Below are 24,491 nucleotides of genomic sequence, written 5' to 3'. Positions count from 1 at the left end.
CTTGGACTGCAGCTAAGCCCCCGAGTGGGAGGATTGCTCTCCACTCGGTGGGATTTTTTTACACTTAGGCGAGTACTGGACTGCAGCTAAGCCCCCGAGTGAGAGGCTTGCTCACCACTCGGTAGGATTTTTTAAACTTAGGCGAGTACTGGACTGCAGCTAAGCCCCCGAGTGAGAGGCTTGCTCACCACTCGGTAGGATTTTTCAAACTTAGGCGAAACAGATTCGCAGCTAAGCCCCCGAGTGAGAGGCTTGCTCACCACTCGGTATGATTTTTCAAACATAGGCGAAACAGATTCGCAGCTAAGCCTCCGAGTGAGAGGCTTGCTCACCACTCGGTAGGATTTTTCTAACTTAGGCGAAACGAATTCGCAGCTAAGTCACCCACTGGTGGATTTCAGACTTAAATAAAAGCGACAACAATTGTTTAGGAAGATTATAAATCTCTTGTTTTGATAAATAAACTACAAAGGTATTTCTTATTACATCTCATCCGAGTGAGTACTTAAGTATAAAAGGGCGGAGCGGATCCATGTTCCAAGCTCGTGGCTCGTCTTTCTGATGCTCGACATTGTAAAGATGGTATGCTCCATTGTGGAGAACTCTGGTGATAATGAAGGGGCCTTCCCAAGCAGGGGCGAGCTTGTGTGGCTTCTGTTGATCCACTCGAAGAACCAAGTCTCCCTCTTGAAAGGCTCGACCCTTCACATTTCTGGCGTGGAATCGATGCAAGTCTTGCCGATAAATGGTCGACCGGATCAACGCCATCTCTCTTTCCTCCTCTAAGAGATCGACTGAATCCTGCCGGGCTTGTTCTGCTTCCTCTTCAGAGAAGGGCTCGAATCGGGGTGCGTTGTGGAGCAGGTCACTTGGCAGAACAGCTTCGGCTCCATAGACCAGAAAGAAAGGAGTTCATTCAGTCGACCAATTGGGAGTTGTCCTCAAACCCCAAAGTACTGATGGAAGTTCATCAACCCAGGCGCCTGATGCGTGTTTGAGATCACGCATCAGTCGGGGTTTCAGTCCCTTGAGAATTAGGCCATTTGCTCTTTCTGCTTGTCCATTCGATTGCGGGTGAGCGACTGAAGCATAGTCGACTCGTGTTCCTTGAGAAGCGCAGAATGCTCTAAACTCCTCAGAATCAAAGTTCGACCCGTTGTCAGTGATGATGTTGTGTGGAACTCCATATCTGAATGTCAATTCTCTGATGAAACTGACAGCGGTGCTGGCTTCAAGATTCTTGATAGGTTTAACTTCAATCCATTTGGTAAACATGTCGACTGCTAGAAGCACATGAGTGAAGCCGCTTCTACCAGTTCTTAGTGGTCCCACCATATCCAATCCCCAAACAGCAAAGGGCTAGACGAGGGGAATGGTCTTCAGGGCTGACGCTGGCTTGTGAGACATATTAGAGTAAAACTGGCAACCTTCACATCTGTCGACTATATCTTTCGCCATCTCATTTGCTCATGGCCAATAAAACCCGGCTCGATATGCTTTAGCCACAATGGCCCAAGAGGACGCATGGTGACCACAGGTCCCCGAGTGGATGTCGCTGAGGATCATTCGACCTTCTTCTAGCATTATGCATTTCTGATTGACCCCAATCACACTTTCCCTGAACAATTGTCCCCTTATCCCAGTAAAGGCTTTGGATCGATGGACGATCTGTCGAGCCTCTTCTCCATCCTCTGGGAGTTCTTTCCTAAGGATGTACGCGATGTAAGGTACTGTCCAGTCGGGAGTGATGACCAGAACCTCCATGATTAGGTCGACCACGGCTGGGATCTCGACTTCAGTCGGATCTGTGGCGCTCTTAGGCTGCGGGGGCTCTTCTGTAAAAGGATCTTCTTGAACTGACGGTGTGTGAATGTGTTCCAAAAACACATTGCTGGGAATGGCTTCTCTCTTGGAACCTATCTTCACCAAATTAGCAGCTGCTTGATTTTTTAGTCGGGGTATATGATGGAGCTCTAACCGCTCAAACCTCTTCTCCAACTTTCTCACCGCATTGCTGTAGCCAGTCATGGCTGGGCTTCTGACGTCCCACTCTTTCATCACTTGGTTGACCACCAAATCTGAGTCGCCATAGACCATGAGGCAACGGACGCCGAGTGAAATGGCCAGGCGCAACCCATATAAGAGTGCTTCATATTCTGCTTCATTATTGGAGGAATCAAAGTGAATCTGGAGTATATATCTGAGCTTGTCTCCTCGGGGGGGATACCAGTACCACCCCGGCACCAGAACCATTCAGCATCTTGGAACCATCGAAGAACATGGTCCAGTGCTCCAAGTGAACTTGAGTCGGCAGATGCTGTTCGATCCACTCGGCGAGGAAATCTGCTATTGCTTGGGACTTGATAGCTTTATTTGCCTCAAACTTGATATCTAAGGGAAGGAGTTCAATCGCTCATTTTGCCACTCGACCAGTTGCATCTCTGTTGTGCAGAATCTCCGACAATGGAGCGTCGCTGACGACTGTAATAGAGTGATCAGAGAAATAGTGTGCAACCTTCTTCGTGGTCATGTAAATTCCATAAACAAGCTTCTGATAGGGTGGATATCTCCGCTTTGACGGAGTCAAAACTTCAGAAACATAATACACCAGGCGCTGAACTTTATAGGCTTTTCCCTCTTCTTCTCGCTCGACCATAAGTACTGTACTGACGACTTGTCCAGTGGCTGCAATATAAAGCAGTAAAGGCTCTTTGCTGATTGGAGCAGCAAGCATCGGCTGGTTGGAAAGCAGGGCTTTTAGCTCTGCAAATGATGCATCAGCTTAAGGAGTCCACTCGAACTTATCTGACTTCTTCATCAATTGGTAGAGAGGTAGTGCCTTCTCACCGAGTCGAGAAATGAATCGACTTAGGGCGGCCAAACAACCAGTAAGCTTCTAGACATCATGCACATGCACAGGGCGTTTCATTCGGAGAATGGCACCAACTTTCTCGAGGTTAGCATCAATCCCTCGTTCGGAAACGAGAAAACTGAGTAACTTTCCTCCTGGAACTCCGCATGTGCACTTTGATGGATTAAGCTTGATATCATACCTTCTGAGGTTGGCAAAGGTTTCAGCAAGGTCAGCCAGTAGGTCAGAACCTTTACGTGACTTGACCACAATGTCATCCATGTACGCTTCCACATTCCGACTGATTTGAGTGAGTAAACAATTCTGGATCATCCGCATGAATGTGGCTCCAGCGTTCTTCAGACCGAATGGCATAGTGACATAACATAAGCACCCGAATGGGGTGATGAAAGCTGTTTTAATTTCATCGGGTCCATACAGACGGATCTGATGATACCCGGAATAGGCGTCCAAAAAGGACAAACGCTCACACCCCGCAGTCGAATCGACTATTTGATCGATGCGAGGGAGAGGAAAGTGATCCTTCGGGCAGGGCCAATTGATATGCTTGAAATCGATGCACATGCGAAGTGAGTCGTCCTTCTTAGGGACCATGACAACATTAGCTAAACACTCGGAGTGGTAAATCTCTCGAATAAACTCAGCTGCCAGGAGCTGAGCCACTTCTTCACCGATTGCTTTTCTCTTCTGTACGGAGGACCGTCGAAGATGTTCCTTGACCGGTTTTACTTTTGGGTCGACTCACAAACGATGCTCAGCCAGTCCCCTGGGAACACCTGGCATGTCAGAAGGTTTCCATGCAAAGATGTCCCAGTTCTCACGGAGGAACTGGATGAGCGCTTCTTCCTATTTGGAGTCGAGTGTTGTTGAAATGTGGGTCGGAGCAGCATTGGGATCAGTCGGGTGGATATGAATCAGTTTCGTCTCACCGGACGACTGAAATGCTGAACCCGTTGCAGGCTTCTTGGCTCGCAGTAAATCACTCAGATCTGCATTTTTCTAATACTACTGCAATTCCACTACTGCCATCTGCGCATCGGCGATCTTCGAGCCCTTCTGGAAGCAGTCTTCTGCCTTCTTTCGATTGCCAGTGATAGTGATCACACCTTTGGGACCAGGCATCTTCAATTTGAGGTACACATAGCATGGACGAGCCATAAAATGTGCATAAGCCGGCCTGCCCAGAATAGCGTGATAAGCACTCTGGAAATCCACAACTTCAAATGGCAACTTTTCTTTGCGGTAATTCTTGGAATCACCGAAAACCACGTCAAGAGCAATCTGGCCGAGTGATTCAGCCTTCTTGCCTGGAATGACTCCATGGAACCTCATATTGCTTTCACTGAGTCTGGACATCGGAATGCCCATCCCTTTCAGCGTCTCTGCATACAGAATATTCAGGCCACTGCCACCATCCATCAGAACTTTAATCAGTCGAGTGCCTTCGACAACTGGATTGACCACCAAAGCTTGCCTCCCAGGGGTGGCTATGTGCGTCGGATGATCGGACTGGTCGAATGTGATGGTAGTCTGAGACCATTTCAAATAACTGGGTGTCACCGGAGCGACCATATTCACTTCTCTATTGATAACGTTCAGTCGACTCTTGCTCTCAACATCAGCAAAAATCATCAGAGTGGAATTTACGTGAGGGTAACCATCATCACTCTCCTCCTTGTGTTCAACCTTGTCTGACTCTTTTTCCTTGCCTTTGGGTTGTTTCTCTCGGAACTGCTGGATTAGGAGCCGACACTGTCGAGTGGTATGCTTCGGGTAAATGATTTTACTCTCTTCATCTTTCTTTGTGTGGATGTGGCATGGCAAATCTAGCACATCATTTCCATATTGATCTTTTATTTTCTTAGGGTTCCATGGCCCCTTGGGCTTCCCTTAGGATTTTCCTTGAGTCACGGCTAAGGTTTCTCCAGGAGCAGCTGGCTCGGCTTTGCGCTTCTGCTTTCGACTGGAGTTTCCTCCTCCGGTTTCATGGGCGACAGTTTTGTGCTTGCCACTCCGGAGCCAATCCTCCTCTTCACCATTAGCATACTTGGTGGCAATCTCCATCATTTGACTCAGAGACATGTCTCCGGTCCGACCAAACTTCAGATTCAACTCTCTGTACTTGACGCCTTCCTTGAAGGCACAAACTGCTTGGTGATCAGACACGTTCTCCACCGTGTGATGCAACATGATCCATCTCTGGATATAATCTCTCAAAGTTTCATTTGTCTTCTGCACACAAGACTGCAGCTCTGTCAACCCTGCTGGTCGCTTGCACGTCCCTTCAAAAGTTCTGACAAACACTCGGGCAAGATCTTCCCAACTGTAAATGCTGCTTGGTGCTAACTGATTCAGCCATGCTCTGGCCGAACCCTCCAACATCAGAGGGAGGTGCTTCATGGCCACTTCATCATTGCCGCCGCCGATCTGAACATCCACTCGGTAGTCCTCAAGCCAAGTGTCAGGCTTGGACTCACCAGTGAACTTACTGACTCCAGTCGCCAACCTGAAGTTGGGAGGAATCACCGCGCCCTGATGGATCTGCTGAAGCACTCTGGACCTGAGACATGCACTTTGCTGCTGGTTGGTAGATCTCTATCATGACCTTCCCGGTGAGCTCTGTTTCTGTCTACCAAACCCTGAACGAGAATAGATCTCGCATCAAAGCCTGGCTCCCTCGGGTTGACTGGAATCCTCCGCCCAACATTGTTAGGGCGTCTATCATCATGCTGCCGAGGCATGTACGACCCACTCGTTGGGGGAGGTGTGGGCACTCGACGACGATCATCACGATCGAGTCGGTGATCATACTGCTCACGATTTCTGTACTGATCACGCCGGTCTCCACGTCCCTCACGCCTCGGGGGCGATCTTGGGCTGTGAGCCGACTGGACTGTATCTGCAACAACGGACCTGCTATGGATCCTATTCCGTGACTATGACACAGCTGTATTCTGTTCTCCTGCTGCCCGGAGTAAAGCTCTGATCTGCATCAGACCTCTGCCAGCTTCTGACTGGGAGGGCTGAATTGACTCTGCTATTCGAGCTGCAGCTGTAAGATTCTGGATCGGAGTTCGATATACCTGAGTCGGAGGTGGAAAGAGTTGACGTCGACTGGATCCTGGAACTCGTTGACGCGCACGCTCGTCGAGTACGCGCTGGAGGTTCTCCAGTCGAGTGCGCTCAGCCAGGTTGGCCAGGCGCGTCCTCCAAGGCCCGGGCCTCGGGGGTTTCTCCAACGATAGGAGTGTGAAGTGCATCCATGTTCCGGCGGCGAAGTTCTTCCCTCTGTTGCGAAGAGAGGGGCTCGGGGAGGTACTCCTCATGGACATGTGACGGGTCGCCTCCGCCGTCGCCACCGTCGACCAGGGGAAGCCGGGAGGACTGCGAGGTCCATCGACCATCAGGACCTCCGCTACAGGATCACTGTTGTCGCACTCGGATGCAGTCTCTGCGGAGCCAGTCGACAGGTCGAACAGGCCGTAGAGAAATTCGTCGGGCTCGATCGCCGCGACTTGGGGGGTGGCCGACTGGCGAGCCACCGCGTGCCTCACCCACCGCTGAAGTCTTGATCAACCGGAACGCTTGCGCCGGCGGGCGACAGGGAGGGAGGACGCCACAGGAGCCGACCGATACTGGGTCGACGGCTGCCGCAGGAGGACGCCGCGGACGCACGCGCGAAAGTGCGTTGCCCCGCGGACGGGGAGTGCGTCGACGTCGAGTGGAGCCTCCTGAAGCCAAGCGGAGTCGTCGGCGACGAACATGAGCGCGTCGAGACGGATCTCGCGGCCTTCAGCCAAACCTCCGCCTGAAACCATGATGAAGGGGATCGGGAAGATTGCAACTTCTCCAACAAGTCACTAAGACACCTGTCCCACGGTGGGCGCCAACTGTCGTGGTTCTAAGTCTGACAGTAGAATGGGGGGTAGGAATGTAGAGGCAAGATCCTAGCTATGGAGGAGTTGTACACGCAAGGTTTACGAGTTCAGGCCCTTCTCCGAGGAAATAATAGCCCTACGTCTCGGAGCCCGGAGGCGGTCGACTGGATTATGTGTGTGTGAGTTACAGGGGATGCGAACCCTTGTCCCAGAGGAGGGGGGTGGCTTATATAGAGTGCGCCAGGACCCCAGCTCCCCTCCGTTAAATAGGATTCAATGTACATAAAGGGGTTGCATTACAGATAACGCCTGTATTGAAGTGTTACAAATGATCATTAAATGTATGAGTAAATGCCCGACCGTTGCTGCGCAGAGCGGCTTTAGGTCTTCTTATTGTCGAGTGGTTTGGTGGTCGAGTGACCCGGATAAAGTGAGGTCTCCGAGTGGATGGTAGGTCGAGTGGACTTCACTCGACGCCTTTGCTGGATCCTTTCTTCTGATTCTTGAACTTCTTTGTTCTTAGGACAAGGACCTTAGGTAGGACGTGTAGGTCGAGCCTATTACCCTACCCTAGGTCTGTGTCCACATCAGGGATCGCCGGCGGTGTCGACGTGGATGGTCGCGGGTCGTCGCCAATCCTCCTTGATTTGTCCCTTCCAGTTTTAAAATTGGGGGAACTATATAAAATTGGGGGAGAATTTCACTTCCCCGGCCTCTGCACCAACTAGGCATGCATACGGCCATTTTAGTATGAGTACCAAGATAAACATGGTCCTCAGAATTTTTTAAGTGAGTACCAAGATATTTTTTGACGAGTGGTTCGACCACACACCAAACTTGATCTTCAATAAATGGGGAAAAACCCCTGTGCATCACCTGTCAATTCTAGGAATTGAACTCGGGTTGTTAGGCTGCACAACCGTATGCCCAACCTGAGCCAACTCTGTTTGCACAAGGTATAAATGGGCATCTTATAACATGAAACAATAATTAACAAACTTCGGCTAGGCAACCTACTGTACCAAGTTAGCCAAGCTAATTAAATCGCTCCACCTAGTACACTACTGCAAAAAAATAACTGATATGCCCAGTACTAAAGAATAGAAATTCTGGTAAGGTTCCTCTTATGCTATTATTGAACATGGGAAACATGCCACAGCTTTGCTGTAAGATACACAAGCTACTGCATCTTAACAAGAACATGAGAAACAACAATGGTGGCCTATGCTACAATACATTGTACTCAGGCAGCCAAGCAACTTCAATACTCCAAGTCAATACATCATTACCAATCGAAAATAACCAGTATGTTCGTGCACTAATAACAATAAATCTCGTAAGAAAAACAGACATGTTGATGAGACAAGACTGTCCTGACCAGTTAGTGCTTAGCAGTGAGAGCTTGTTTCCCTTGATGCGCTCCTAGTTGTCCTGACGGAACACCTCAGGTCTTGAGAAGGCAGTGCCTTGGCATCTTTCCTCCGAAGCTCGCTTAGTACGAGACGCTTGCCAACCAGGTCCCACATAATCTGGATTAGAACCCTCCTTCAGGATATTGGCCCCAAACACAGTTGTACTGCTCATTTCTTTGTTGACTACAGGTGGTCTAGCATCAGCCGCCACATAATCTGGATTAGAACCCTCCTTCAGGATATCTGCCCTTCTTTTCCTTGGCTGCATCAACCACAATGATTCTGACCCCAAACGAATCGAGGTGCTGCATCTCTTGGAATAACTCCGGGCCTCAGTACTCTTGTCAAAGACAGTACCATTCCTGGGTTGATACTTCTTAACCACATATAATATCACAACTAGCTGTCAACAGAAAAAAAACACCAACTCTGACAAAAAGAACGTTCTGCAAATAATCTAGGCATTTGGAAGGTCATGTGAATATATGTAGAAGGAATATGCTTGAGTATATGAAACTGATACTAGGAAATTAGTTTTGGGTCCTTGTTATTGCAGGTTGTTTATGCCACCAAACTTTTATATACTGAAATTGCAATGCAATACAGGGCATCGCAGCTCTGGAAACTAACATGTGTTAATTACTGAAAATTATTTTGAAGTTACTAATTACTATGATTTTCATCAGATATTAGATACTTTTTATGCTGTTCTACTGAATACATGACCTGCAAATGGTTAAAGATGTGATAATGAGATATAACCCCATCATTTAAAGTAAGGTTATTGTCAAAGTTAATAGCAGTTAAAACCACATTCATTTCAATTGGAGAAGGCCGATGCCAAAGTCCTTGAACACCAACACCAGTTTTGGGAAGAAGCACCAAAGAAGGCAAAATCAGAACTACAGCAGAAAAAAAAACTGTTTTGGGCGGCACCACGGATAAGCGCAGAGGAATAAGAGGTAGACCGCAAACCCTAAATATCTAACAATTTATTCTTTCATAATTCACAATCTGGCATCGTTCAGTATTTCAGCTATAAGCACCATATATGATTAACAGCTTTGTCTACAGATGCAGGAAAAATCATGAGAAAGGTGTAAGTAAACAAAATATGGCCTACATTGGTTAACATGAGTGCGGTCATGGCTTGGGAGGCTCTCTGCTGAGCTCCCTCTTGGGCCTCTGCGGCGCATTATTGGGGTTGGTGAACCATGTCGTGTAGAGGAATTGTTTGTGAGGTCCGTCATGGTCGCAGATGAGCCGGAGCTTCTGCTTCTCCCTCATCCACCGCAGCATGATCTTCATCTGCCTCTTGCTTGTCAAACCCCTCAGGCCTACATCCTGAACAAAATGAACACACGAGGCACGTTCTAAATGACAAGGAATCCAAAATCACGTTGCAAGAACAGAGAAGACACTGTCCGATCCAGCCAAGTTGCCAGTAACAGTAAGACATTCCGTCGAACAGGTTGCGTGCGGAGATGAATCTTACACAATTTTCAGCAGAAACAGTACCTTGACGTGCTCCCAAACGTCGGAGATGGTGAGGGGGCCGTGCTCCTTGACGACGTCGAAGATGGTGCGGGTGATGGACTGCGCCTGATCCGGCGCCGTCGTGAGCTCGATCGGCGCCATCTTGGGCTTCCCCTTCTTCGCCGCCCACCGCGCCGCCGTCGCAAACATCTCCCCGCGCGTTTGCTTCGAGGGGCCTCCGCGAGTTCACCCACGCCGCGCCACGAGGCGTGAGAAGACAAGAACAGCTCGCCTCGGCAAATCGAAGTATTCTGGAGGTACTGTGAGTGTCAGCAGTGATATTTCGCTGGATACATGGACCGAAGCCAGGGAGGTGGCAGGAGGGGAGAGAGGACACACCCTTTCAGATGCGGGGAGTTGCCGTCGCCGTCGCCGTCGCCGCCGCCGGGAGGGAGGGGGAGGAAGGAAGTCGCGTGCCGATCCAAGTTTTTTTAGGGAGAAGCGTACCCATCCAAGTGAGGGCGCTGCTGTGTGTCGCTCAAAGCGAGCGCTACGCTCGCGTCCCTCGCGCGAGATGGGGCCTCGCACAGCGAGCGAGTGCACGTCTGTTTCTCTTTTTCCTCTTTCCTCATTTCGTCTTTTGTTCGTCTGTGTATTTAAATTTATAAATAATGAAAATACAAAATACAAAAAACTTTTTCAATTAAAAAAAATCATGTGTATTTAAGAAAGTTCATAAATTCGAAAAATATTTTCAAATTCATAAAAAGTTACTGAATTCAAAAAATATTCAAAAATTTCTCGTCGTTTTAAAAAACTGCTTGCGAATATACAAAGTATTCTTGAATTCCGAAATTCATAAATCCTAATGAGTTCAATAAAAATAATGAAGTATAAAAATTGTTCATGGATTTGTAATAATGTTTTTGAATTCAAAAATTGTTCACGATTGCAAAAAATGTTCGTGAATTATAAAAGATGTCCATGAATTCAAAAAAAATGTTCACGAATTCAAAGAATCATTAACCTGGAAAAAAACTGTGAATTAATATATTGTTCACAGATTTGAAAATATGTTCACAGATTCAAAACATGTTCGTGAATTCGTAAGATGTTACTTCCTCCGTCCCAAAATGTAAGACGTTTTTTGACACTAGTGCAGTGACAAAAAACATCTTATATTATTGGACAGAGGGAGTAGAAAATTCATAAAATGTATGCAAATCCAAAACATGTTCATGCATTAGAATAAGGATTCATGAATTCAAAGATTGTACGCAAATCCAAAACATGTTCATGAATTAGAATATGGATTCATGAATTCAAAGATTATTTGTTTCAAAAAAATGTTCGTGAATACAGAAAGTGTCTGCCGATCCAAAAAATGCTCACGAACTCAAATATGTCCATGAATTAAAAAAATGTTTGCAATTATAAAAATGTTTGCGAATTTGGAAAACCATTCACAAATTCAACACATGTTCATGATTTAAAAATTATTTGCTAATTTCAAAAAGTTCATGAATTATAAAAAAGTTTGCAAATTAGCAAAAAGGTCCACGTATTAAAAAGTAAAAAAAAGTAAAGTAAAAATGGAGAATGAAAAAGAAAAATAACAGAAAAAGGGTGAAAAAGAAATAAGAAATAAAAGAAGAAACAAAAAACTTACGCTGCTTCATTCACGCATGCTAAGTCGAGGGAGTCAGTAATTGTCCTTGCCAGAGTTATGGTACAATTCGAGCTACCATTCTGCTCTCAAGGCCTATCCTTTTGTATCACTATATAGCCATGAACCACGGCACTGGGCATCGAAGCAGCTTCTACTTACAAGATTCATGCACTGCTAGCTCGTGGAAAATGAACTCATGCAACAAGTTTTCAAGCAATATCGCAGCCATGCTTGCAACATTATGAAAGTTCAAGTAGAGAAACGGTGAACAAACATAACCTTCCAACCAGGGGATCCAGTCTTTGTCAAATTACAGCCCTACGTGACATCGGTTGAGCCACGAGCCAACAACAAACTGTCAAATCAACAATCATATATTTATTTCTTAGATTTTCTAACCACATTTTATATTTTGAGTTTAAAGATCCATTAGATATGATGTAGGAGTATTAATCGGTTGAATCAATCATGATATGTCTTTTGTTAGATTTCTAAGAAAATTTTCCTTTTTCTGGTTAGCTTGTCAAATACCTGTAGTATATAAAAACATGGGTTTGACTATGTCACATCTAGATGTGAGATATTATCTCACGTCTAACATGATGTCATGTGTTTTTAAATCCTGTTTCAATTCCCGGCATCGTGGTCTTTTTTACCTCGCTGGGTATCAATAACACACTGGCTGGCTGACCAGTGCCATCGCTAGACACCCAAGCTAAGCGGGGTTCATATTCTCGGCTAAACTTGATTAACACAAGTTTGCAAGCAACGTGGTGCACGCATGCATCATGCACGCTCCAGCCTGGCATGCATCCTCTAGGTCTTTTCTCGAGTATCATATAGCTTGCCTCTAGGTGAATACCCTTTAGCTAAGCTACCCCATTAATGTGACTTTTTTGAATTTGTTTATTTTTCAAAAAAACTAAAAATGTTTGAGAATTAAAAAAACAATTTAAAAGAAATATCAATCAAAAAATAATTGTGAATTTAAAAATATTCATGATAAAAATGTTCATAAATTTGAAAATTCTTTGACAACTTATAAATGTTCATGTATTCAAAAAAAATAAGATTAGAAAAGATGTTCATGATTTGTTAAATTTTTAGCTTCTCCAAAATGTCCATGAATTAAAAACACCAATTTGAAAAATGTTTGTGAATTTTAAGAAAGTACATTGGGGCAAAAAAAGGATCAACAAACTAGTTGCATGTCAATGACGGACTTGCAACTAGGACGAACAAAAAAGGTGGGACCCTAGTTACGAGCCGTTGTTTGACGTGCAACTGTGGCAAAAAAAAGATCAAGGGTCGAGTTGCATGTCAATAATGGACTTGCAACTAAGACAAATAAAAGTTTAACCCTGTTGCGAGTCGATGATGGATTTGCAACTGAGATAAAAAAGAGTCGAACCCAGTTGCGAGTTCATTTGGACTTGCAATTGGGTCAAAAGAAAGACGGGCCCGGTTATTAGTTCAAAGGTGGGCTTGCAATTAGGTCAAAAAAAGTCGGGTCCCGGTTATAAGTCGAAGGTGGACTTGCAATTGGGACAAAAAAAATTAAGTCCCAGTTGCGAGTCGAGGGTCAAGTTGCAACTAGGACAAAAATGTTAGGCCTCAATTGCGAGTCAAGGGTGGACTTGCAACCAGGACAAAAAAGTTTGGGCCCTAGTTGCGAGTCGAGGATGAACTTGCAACTGAGACAAAAACTGTCAATGCTCAGTTGCGAGTCGAGGGTGGACTTGCAACTAGGACAAAAAAAGTGTGGGCCCCAGTTACGAGTCGAGGGTGGACTTGTAACTGAGACAAAAAAATGTCAAGACCCAGTTGCGAGTCGAGGATGGGATTGCAATTGAGACCAAAAAAATATTGGGCCCCAATTGCGAGTTGAGGGTGGACATGCAACTGAGGCAAAAAAATGTCAATACCTAGTTACGAGTCAAGGGTGGGATTGCAACCGAGACAAAAAAAATTGGCCCAATTGCGAGTCGAGGATGGACATGCAACTGAGACAAAAAAAATGCCGAGACTCAGTTGCGAATCGAGGGTGAGATTGTAACTGGGACAAAAAAAAGCCGGGCCACCGTTACAAGTGAGTGGACTTGCACCCGGGACAAGTAAAAAGACAACCCCGGTTTGGTAGTAGACAATCAACTAACAAATATGGAAAAAAATCATGAATATTAAAGAAAAAGTAAAAGAAAAATGGGAAAAAGAAAAGAAAGAATAAAAATAAAAACATGAATTTTAAAAGTTTATGGATTGATACAAATAAATGAACAAAAAAAGAAAAGGGATAAATACAAAACAGAAAATAAAAAAATCGCTTCTGGCCGCAGCCCACACGGAGGCAAACACACGATGCTGTGAAAAAACCCGGCCTAAACGCTACGACCTGCCACTTGCACAAGCGACGCACGTACAGGAAAAACAATAAATGACAAAAAAGACAAAAAATACGAATCTTGATGTATAAATCATGTGGTTAGAAAGTTAGATGTGAGATAACTATTTCACATCTAGATGTGAAATAGCAAATCTGTAAAAACATATCTGGCCATGTGCAGTCTTTTTTTATAGAAATGACATAATGCTTTATTGCTTCGTTGACAGAACAACAGATGATTCAACCATGAAAGGGTTTAGCTTCTGGCCCGCAAGCGGAGATGCACACAATTATGCATGTGCAACATAGATGCAAATGCCATAACGTAAATCTAAGACTAGCCACAGTGGGAGTAACTTCAACAGTAACATTGAGTCCAACTCAGCAAATTTGCTTATGTGGCAATGAGTTAATGAAGAGAGAGGTACTTGTAGTAACTTAGCTAGTTACTGTAACATCACATGTCCTAATGCAATATGAGTCTATAATCTAATAAATGAAGCTCTCCATGTTACCACACTTATGTTACTATCCACTATGAAGGTAGTAACATAGTCTAGGAATATGTGTATGTTACTAGTGTATGTTACTCTCCATTATAGCTAGTCTAAACGTACCGGCTCTGAACCCGGGCCCCTGACCGACCGACTTGCCGCTTAGGCGACTGGCTCCATGCCGCTCTAGACTCTTCCCTTCTCTAGATTTATCCAATCCCTTCTCCCTCAATCCTTCTTTCTTCGATTCTTTCCCTTCCTTTTCCCCAATCTGACTCTCCTTTTCCCTTCCTCCGCCACATCCTCTGCTTCGGTTCTTACATCGATCAGCACCTTTCTTCGATCCGGTGAGGAGAGCCTTCTCTTCCTTTTCTTTCACGGTTCTGATGAATCCTCAGCAGGAACCCCTTCCTGTCTCACGGATTGATTCTACAGTTCCACCTACACATACTGTTCAATCTTCTATGGAGACGGACCTTTCTCTGGATTTGCAGGCCCTCAACCTACAAGATCCGAAAGTTGCCTCTGTCAAAGCTGTCCAAGAAACTATGGAAGTAGGAGCAGATGCGAAGTACAACATACTCATCATTCTTGCAGCCACTGGAATGGCACCAGCTCGTGTTCTCAGTTTGCAAACCTTGCAGCAGGCTATGGCCAGAGCTTGGAGAAGCAATTATCACGGAATATCACAGGTATCTAGATCAATGTTCATGGCGCATTTCAGAACTTTAGATGCTATGATGTTTGTTATTACAAGGCAGCCTTGGATTATGGGTTCTGACAATCTACTGCTTGAGTGGCTTGATACTGAGGATGAAGCAAAAGAAAAGGGGAAATACTGTTTCGACACTATATATGTGACTGTCAGAATTTATGGAGTCCCAACAAGATTCAGATCGATTCAATTGTTAAGAAGCATTTTAGAACAAGTGGGAGAGCCCTCTGAATTTCATCCTTTGCACCAAGGAATGTTATTTACTAGAGCTGAGTATATGTGGGGCACTGCCAAGTTACAGATCAATGATGCTATTAAGGATAGAATTATGGTAACATTTCCAAATGAATCATCTGCTCTGGCCTATCTGTTTTATGAGAAGATTGGAAGGATTTGCTCTTTCTGTGGAATTATGTTCCACAATGTTCAGGGATGCCCTCTTAGGAATCAGATTATATTGGAAAGGTACAAGAGGGGAGTTTCAGCTGGGGATATTCCATCACAAAGATTTGGAGAGTGGATTACTGATGCAGAGCTCATCCCGCAATTGGATTCTACACATGGAGGCTCTTTAAATCATGGATTAAATATATTTCAGAATCAACAGCTCATAAGATTTCAGTGTTTATTTGCAGACGACGAAAAATGAAAGGGCTTAACTTCTGTTGACGGTTCAAGTGATTTATGTAAGAAGAAAGATAAAGACAAATTGGTCAGAAGTTACAATGACATAGATTCAAATTCACAATCTAAAGATGCTAATGTGGAGGAGCAGCGGCACATCCACCGTCATAGTGGGCGACTTGATACCAACATTCATGAGGGAAATCTGCATGATAACCACCTAGTCACCGTTCAATGGGGAGCAGCAGAACAGACTCACAACACTAATGTTGGGGCCAGTCAATCTGAGAGACAAGGCGATGCGGGTCGACCTGCCAATAATCTTCAGTCTACTCAAAGCAACCCAACAGATGCAAGACAAGAAGGCCAGCTACCCCAATCCATAGATGTTATTCCTTTTGCACCCACAGAAGGTACAACCACGCTTCATATCACTCAGAACTTAAACACATCTTCCATGCCAGCTTTCATTGCTCTATCTTGCCCCACTGTTCATGGACAGATCCTTACCCACCAATCCAATCCCAGTTACTCTGATTCATATGTTCCTTCCCACATGAGTAATAGTTCAAAGCGCCCAAGCTCCTCCATACTAGGCCCACTGCCGCCTCCACCAAAGAAACGCTTCTACCCTTTGGGGGATAATGAGACTTTGCTGGATAATGAGAATAGGAGCCCTCCCTCCCCTCAAGAACCTCCGATCAGAGAAGTTGACCAGAGCCCCGCGCTTATTCACCAAAGTGGATCAATTCCAGCTGTTCTCTTGGATCATGCAGGACCAGAAGCATCTGCTCATGTTGCCTCATGTGTTCCTGTTGCTGGTGCTTCTATTGCAGCAGGTGCCGATTCTGAAGCAAGGCTCTCTGCTTCTATTCTTGGTTGCAGGCCTAAGTCTCGAGGTACCCGTTGGGATATTGTTGGGGAACGTAGCAGAAATTCAAAATTTTCTACGCATCACCAAGATCAATCTATGGAGTAATCTAGCAACGAGGGGAAGGAGAGTGCATCTACATACCCTTGTAGATCGCTATGCGGAAGCGTTCAAGAGAACGGGGTTGATGGAGTCGTACTCGTTGTGATCCAAATCACCGATGATCCTAGTGCCGAACGGACGGCACCTCCGTGTTCAACACACGTACAGCCCGATGACGTCTCCCATGCCTTGATCCAGCAAGGAGAGAGGGAGAGGTTGAGGAAGACTCCATCCAGCAGCAGCACAATGGCGTGGTGGTGATGGAGGAGCGTGGCAATCCTGCAGGGCCTCGCCAAGCACCGCGAGATATGAGGAGAAAGAGAGGGAGGGCTGCACCAACAGGCAGAGATCAGATCGCGTGTATTGGGCAGCCCCTAGGCCTCATATATATAGGGGAAGGGGAGGAGGGTGCGCCCCCTCTAGGGTTCCCACCCCTAGAGGGGCGGCAGCCCCAAACCCATCTATGGGTGGCGGCCACAAGGGCGGGGGAGAGGGAGGCGCAGGGAGTATGGGCCTTAGGGCCCATCTGCCCTTAGGGTTTGCCCCCTCTCCCCTTCTAGGCGCATGGGCCATGGTGGGAGGCGCCCTAGCCCACCTAGGGGCTGGTGCCTTCTCACACTTGGACCATGTATGCCTCTGGGGCTTGTGGCCCCACTTGGTGGACCCCCGGGACCCTCCCGGTGGTCCCGGTACATTACCGATAAACCCCGAAACTTTTCCGGTGACCAAAACAGGACTTCCCATATATAAATCTTTACCTCCGGACCATTCCAGAACTCCTCGTGACATCCGGAATCTCATCCGGGACTCCGAACAACATTCGGTAACCACATACAAACTTCCTTATAACCCTAGCGTCATCGAACCTTAAGTGTGTAGACCCTACGGGTTCGGGAGACATGCAGACATGACCGAGACGTTCTCCGGTCAATAACCAACAGCGGGATCTGGATACCCATGTTGGCTCCCATATGTTCCACGATGATCTCATCGGATGAACCACGATGTCAAGGACTTAATCAATCCCGTATACAATTCCCTTTGTCTATCGGTACGATACTTGCCCGAGATTCGATCGTCGGTATCCCTATACCTTGTTCAATCTCGTTACCGGCAAGTCTCTTTACTCGTTATGTAACACATCATCTCGTGATCAACTCCTTGATCACATTGTGCACATTATGATGATGTCCTACCGAGTGGGCCCAGAGATACCTCTCCGTTTACACGGAGTGACAAATCCCAGTCTCGATTTGTGCCAACCCAACAGACACTTTCGGAGATACCTGTAGTGTACCTTTATAGCCACCCAGTTACGTTGTGACGTTTGGCACACCCAAAGTATTCCTACGGTATCCGGGAGTTGCACAATCTCATGGTCTAAGGAAATGATACTTAACATTAGAAAAGCTTTAGCATACGAACTACACAATCTTGTGCTATGCTTAGGATTGGGTCTTGTCCATCACATCATTCTCCTAATGATGTGATCCCGTTATCAACGACATCCAATGTCCATGGTCAGGAAACCGTAACCATCTATTGATCAACGAGCTAGTCAACTAGAGGCTTACTAGGGACATGGTGTTGTCTATGTATCCACACATGTATCTGAGTTTCCTATCAATACAATTCTAGCATGGATAATAAACGATTATCATGAACAAGGAAATATAATAATAATCAATTTATTATTGCCTCTAGGGCATATTTCCAACAGTCTCCCACTTGCACTAGAGTCAATAATCTAGTTCACATCGCCATGTGATTAACACTCACAGGTCACATCGCCATGTGACCAACATCCAAAGAGTTTACTAGAGTCAATAATCTAGTTCACATCACTATGTGATTAACACTCAATGAGTTCTGGGTTTGATTATGTTGCTTGTGAGAGAGGTTTTAGTCAACGGGTCTGAACCTTTCAGATCCGTGTGTGCTTTACAAGTCTCTATGTCATCTCCTAGATGTAGCTACCACGTTCTATTTGGAGCTATTCCAAACAACTGTTCTACTATACGAATCCAGTTTACTATTCAGAATAATCTGGATTAGTGTCAAAGTTTGCATCGGCGTAACCCTTTACGACGAACTCTTTTACCACCTCCATAATCGAGAAAATTCCTTAGTCCACTAGTTACTAAGGATAACTTTGACCGCTGTCCTGTGATCCATTCTTGGATCACTCTTGTACCCCTTGACTGACTCATGGCAAGGCACACTTCAGGTGCGGTACACAGCATAGCATACTGTAGAGCCTACGTCTTAAGCATAGGGGACGACCTTCGTCCTTTCTCTCTATTTTGCCGTGGTCGAGCTTTAAGTCTTAACTTCATACCTTACAACTCAGGCAAGAACTCCTTCTTTGACTGATCCATCTTGAACACCTTCAAGATCATGTCAAGGTATGTGCTCATTTGAAAGTACTATTAAGCATTTTGATCTATCCTTATAGATCTTGATGCTCAATGTTCAAGTAGCTTAATCCAGGCTTTCCATTGAAAAACACTTTTCAAATAACCCTATATGCTTTCCAGAAATTCTACGTCATTTCTGAATGTCAACAACATATACTCATCAGAAATTCTATAGTGCTCCCACTCACTTCCTTGGAAACACAAGTTTCTCATAAACTTTGTATACACCCAAAATCTTTGATCATCTCATCAAAGCATACATTCCAACTCCGAGATGCTTACTCCAGTCCTTAGAAGGATTGCTGGAGCTTTGCATACTTATTAGGATCTTTGAGGATTGACAAAACCTTCCGGTTGTATCACATACAACCTTTCCTCAAGAAAATCGTCGAGGAAACAATGTTTTGACATCCTATCTGCAAGATTTCATAAATAATGCAGTAATCGCTAATATAATTCCAACAGACTCTTAGCATCGCTACGAGTGAGAAAGTCTCATCGCAGTCAACTCCTTGAACTTGTCAGAAAACATCATAATGACAAGTCGAGCTTTCTTAATGGTGATACTTACCATCATTGTCCGTCTTCTTTTTAAAATCCATCTGTACTCAACAGCCTCACGACCATCGAGCTGTTCTGTCAAAGTCTACGCTTTGTTTCCATACATGGATCCTCTCTCGGATTCTATGGCCTCGAGCCATTTATCGGAATCCGGGCCCACCATCGCTTCTCCATAGCTTGTAGGTTCATTGTTGTCTAGCAACATGACTTCCAAGACAGGATTACATACCACTCTGAAGTAGTACGCATCCTTGTCATCCGACGAGGTTTGGTAGTGACTTGATCTGAAGTTTCATGATCACTATCATAAGCTTCCACTTCAATTGGTGTAGGTGCCACAGGAACAACTCTTTGTGCCCTGCTATACACTAGTTGAAGAGACGGTTCAATAACCTCATCAAGTCTCCACCATCCTCCCACTCAATTCTTTCGAGAGAAACTTTTCCTCGAGAAAGGACCCGATTCTAGAAACAATCCCTTATTGCTTTCGGATCTGAGACAGGAGGTATACCCAACTGTTTTGGGTGTCCTATGAAGATGCATTTATCCGCTTTGGGTTCGAGCTTATCAGCCTAAAACTTTTTCACATAAGCGTCGCAGCCCCAAACTTCTAAGAAATGACAGCTTAGGTTTCCCTAAACCATAGTTCATACGGTGTCATCTCATCGGAATTACGTGGTGCCCTATTTAAAGTGAATGTGGTTGTCTTTAATGCCTAACCCATAAACTATCGTGGTAATTCGATAAGAGACATCATGGTATGCATCATATCCAATAGGGTGCAGTTATGATGTTCGGACACACCATCACATTATGGTGTTCCAGGCTGTATTAGTAGTGAAACAATTTCCACAATGTCTTAGTTCTGTGCCAAACTCGTAATTCATATATTCATCTCTATGATCATATCATAGATCTTTTATCCTCTTGTCACGACGATCTTTCAACTTCACCCTGAAATTACTTGAACCTTTCAATAATTCAGACTCATGATTCATCAAGTAAATATACTCAACATCTACTCAAATCATCTGTGGAGTAAGAACATAACGATATCCACTACATGCCTCAGCACTCATTGGATTGCACACATCAAAATGTATTACTTCCAACAAGTTGCTTTCTAGTTCCATTTTACTGAAAACGAGGCTTTCAGTCATCTTGCCCATGTGGTATGATTTGCATGTCTCAAGTGATTCAAAAACAAGTGAGTCCAAACGGTCCATTTGCATGGAGTTTCTTCATGCATATACACCAATAGACATGGTTCGCATGTCTCAAACCTTTCAAAAATGAGTGAGTCCAAAGATCCATCAACATGGAGCTTCTTCATGCGTTTTATACCGATATGACTTAAGTGGCAGTGCCACAAGTAGGTGGTACTATCATTACTATCTTATATCTTTTGGCATGAACATGTGTATCACTATGATCGAGATTCAATGAACCATTCATTTTAGGTGCAAGACAATTGAAGGTATTATTCAAATAAACAGAGTAACCATTATTCTCCTTAAATGAATAACCGTATCGCGATAGACATAATCCAATCATGTCTATGCTCAACGCAAACACCAATCTCGATGGTAGAGGGAGCGTGCGATGCTTGATCATATCAACATTGGAAACACTTCCAACACATATCGTCAGCTCACCTTTAGCTAGTCTCCGTTTATTCCGTAGCTTTTATTTCGAGTTACTAACACTTAGCAACCGAACCGGTATCTAATACCCTGGTGCTACTAGGAGTACTAGTAAAGTACATATTAACACAATGTATATCCAATATACTTCTATCGACCTTGCCAGCCTTCTCATCTACCAAGTATCTAGGGTAATTTTGCTCCAGTGGTTGTTCCCCTTATTACAGAAGCACTTAGTCTCGGGTTTGGGTTCAACCTTGGGTCTCTTCACTAGAGCAGCTGAATTGCCGTTTCATGAAGTATCCCTTCTTGCCCTTGCCCTTCTTGAAACTAGTGGTTTCACCAACCATCAACAATTGATGCTCCTTCTTGATTTCTACTTTGGTGTCAAACATCGCGAATATCTCAAGGATCATCATATATGTCCCTGATATATTATAGTTCATCACGAAGCTCTAGCAGCTTGGTGGTAATGACTTTGGAGAAACATCACTATCTTATCTGGAAGATCAACTCCCACTCGATTCAAATGATTGTTGTACTCAGACAATCTGAGCACAAGCTCAACAATTAAGCTTTTCTCCCTTAGTTTGCAGGCTAAGAAAATCGTCGGAGGTCTTATACCTCTTGACGTGAGCACGAGCCTGAAATACCAATTTCAGCCCTCTAAACATCTCATATGTTTCGCGGCGTTTTAACACGTCTTTGGTGCCTCAACTCTAAACCGTTTAACTGAACTATCACGTAGTTATCAAAATGTGTATGTCAGATGTTCGCAACATCCACAGACAACGTTCGAGGTTCAGCACACTGAGCGGTGCATTAAGGACATAAGCCTTCTATGAAGCAATGAGGACAATCCTCAGTTTACGGACCTAGTCCGCATAATTGCTACTATCAACTTTCAACTAAACTTTCTCTAGGAATATAACTAAACAGTAGAACTGAAGCGCGAGCTACGACATAATTTGAAAAACCCTTTTTGACTATGTTCAGGATAATTAAGTTCATCTTATGAACTCCCACTCAGATAGACATCCCTCTAGTCATCTAAGTGATTACATGATCCGAGTCAACTAGGCCGTGTCCGATCATCACGTGAGACGGACTAGTCATCATCGGTGAACATCTTCATGTTGATCGTATCTACCATACGACTCATGCTCGACCTTTCGGTCTCTTGTGTTCCGAGGCCATGTCTGTACATGCTAGGCTCGTCAAGTTAACCCTAAGTGTTTTGCATGTGTAAAACTGTCTTACACCCGTTGTATGTGAACATAAGGATCTATCACACCCGATCATCACGTGGTGCTTCGAAACGATGAACTTTAGCAACGGTGCGCAGTTAGGGGAGAACACATTCTTGAAATTGTAATGAGGGATCATCTTATTTACTACCGTCGTTCTAAGCAAATAAGATGTATAAACATGATAAACATCACATGCAATCAAATAATAGTGACATGATATGGCCAATATCATATAGCTCCTTTGATCTCCATCTTGGGGCTCCATGATCATCTTGTCACCGGCATGACACCATGATGTCCATCATCATGATCTCCATCATCGTGTCTTCTTGAAGTTGTCTCGTCGTCTATTACTTCTACTACAATGGCTAACGCTTTAGCAATAAAGTAAAGTAATTACATGACGTTTAAGTTGACATGCAGGTCATAAATAAATAAAAACGACTCCTATGGCTCCTGCCGGTTGTCATACTCATCGACATGCAAGTCGTGATTCCTATTACAAGAACATGATCAATCTCATTCATCACATATATCATTCATCACATCCTTTGGCCATATCACATCACATAGCATACCCTGCAAAAACAAGTTAGACGTCCTCTAATTGTTGTTTGCATGTTTTACGTGGCTGCTATGGGTTTCTAGCAAGAACGTTTCTTACCTACGCAAAACCACAACGTGATATGCCAATTGCTATTTACCCTTCATAAGGACCCTTTTCATCGAATCCGACCCGACTAAAGTGGGAGAGACAGACACCCGCTAGCCACCTTATGCAACTAGTGCATGTCAGTCGGTGGAACCAGTCTCACGTAAGAGTACGTGTAAGGCCGGTCCGGGCCGCTTCATCCCACGATGCCGCCGAATCAAGATAAGAGTAGTAACTGCAAGCATATTGAACAAAATCAACGCCCACAACTACTTTGTGTTCTACTCGTGCATAGAAACTACGCATAGACCTAGCTCATGATGCCACTGTTGGGGAATGTAGCAGAAATTCAAAATTTTCTACGCATCACCAAGAGCAATCTATGGAGTAATCTAGCAACGAGGGGAAGGAGAGTGCATCTATATACCCTTGTAGATCGCTATGCGGAAGCGTTCAAGAGAACGGGGTTGATGGAGTCGTACTCGTCGTGATCCAAATCACCGATGATCCTAGTGCCGAACGGACGGCACCTCCCTGTTCAACACACGTACAGCCCGATGACGTCTCCCATGCCTTGATCCAGCAAGGAGAGAGGGAGAGGTTGAGGAAGACTCCATCCAGCAGCAGCACAACGGCGTGGTGGTGATGGAGGAGCGTGGCAATCCTGCAGGGCTTCGCCAAGCACCGCGAGATATGAGGAGAAAGAGAGGGAGGGCTGCACCAACAGGCAGAGATCAGATCGCGTGTATTGGGCAGCCCCTAGGCCACATATATATAGGGGAAGGGGAGGAGGGTGCGCCCCCTCTAGGGTTCCCACCCCTAGAGGGGCGGCAGCCCCAAACCCATCTATGGGTGGCGGCCACAAGGGGGGAGGAGAGGGAGGCGCAGGGAGTATGGGCCTTAGGGCCCATCTGCCCTTAGGGTTTGCCCCCTCTCCCCTTCTAGGCGCATGGGCCATGGTGGGAGGCGCCCTAGCCCACCTAGGGGCTGGTGCCTTCTCACACTTGGCCCATGTATGCCTCTGGGGCTTGTGGCCCCACTTGGTGGACCCCCGGGACCCTCCCGGTGGTCCCGGTACGTTACCGATAAACCCCGAAACTTTTCCGATGACCAAAACAGGACTTCCCATATATAAATCTTTACCTCCGGACCATTCCGGAACTCCTCGTGACGTCCAGGATCTCATCCGGGACTCCGAACAACATTCGGTAACCACATACAAACTTCCTTTATAACCCTAGCGTCATCGAACCTTAAGTGTGTAGACCCTACGGGTTCGGGAGACATGCAGACATGACCGAGACGTTCTCCGGTCAATAACCAACAGCGGGATCTGGATACCCATGTTGGCTCCCGCATGTTCCACGATGATCTCATCGGATGAACCACGATGTCAAGGACTTAATCAATCCCGTATATAATTCCCTTTGTCTATCGGTACGATACTTGCCCGAGATTCGATCGTCGGTATC

General features: G+C 45.3%; 1 protein-coding gene across 2 annotated transcripts; it reads right to left on the bottom strand.

Moving 5' to 3' along the window:
* Positions 1-7,934: 7,934 nt before the first annotated feature.
* Positions 7,935-10,129, bottom strand: LOC119327468. 2 transcript variants are annotated; one of them, XM_037600574.1, is made up of 4 exons: positions 10,038-10,129; positions 9,681-9,949; positions 9,286-9,506; positions 7,935-8,565 (listed from the first exon to the last, which is right to left on the bottom strand). In XM_037600574.1, the coding sequence occupies exons 2-3, from the start codon at positions 9,846-9,848 to the stop codon at positions 9,306-9,308; spliced, it is 369 nt and encodes a 122-aa protein (XP_037456471.1). In that variant the 5' UTR covers positions 9,849-9,949; positions 10,038-10,129; the 3' UTR covers positions 7,935-8,565; positions 9,286-9,305. The 2 variants fall into 2 exon arrangements, with proteins under 2 accessions (XP_037456471.1, XP_037456470.1); XM_037600573.1 differs by having other exon boundaries at positions 7,935-9,506.
* Positions 10,130-24,491: the final 14,362 nt, after the last annotated feature.

Source organism: Triticum dicoccoides, chromosome 7A (genome assembly GCF_002162155.2).
Source record: "Triticum dicoccoides isolate Atlit2015 ecotype Zavitan chromosome 7A, WEW_v2.0, whole genome shotgun sequence".
NCBI lineage: Eukaryota > Viridiplantae > Streptophyta > Magnoliopsida > Poales > Poaceae > Triticum > Triticum dicoccoides.
The sequence above is the reverse complement of the archived record's forward strand: the minus strand, read 5'-3'. Positions and strand labels throughout refer to the sequence as shown.

Bases quoted from the DNA above. Each gene is read 5' to 3' on its own strand.
- LOC119327468 (XM_037600573.1), bottom strand. From the start codon at position 9,848: ATGTTTGCGACGGCGGCGCGGTGGGCGGCGAAGAAGGGGAAGCCCAAG. The intron at 9,507-9,680 runs GTACTGTTTCTG...CATTTTGTTCAG, and splicing joins ACGTTTGGGAGCACGTCAAG to GATGTAGGCCTGAGGGGTTT.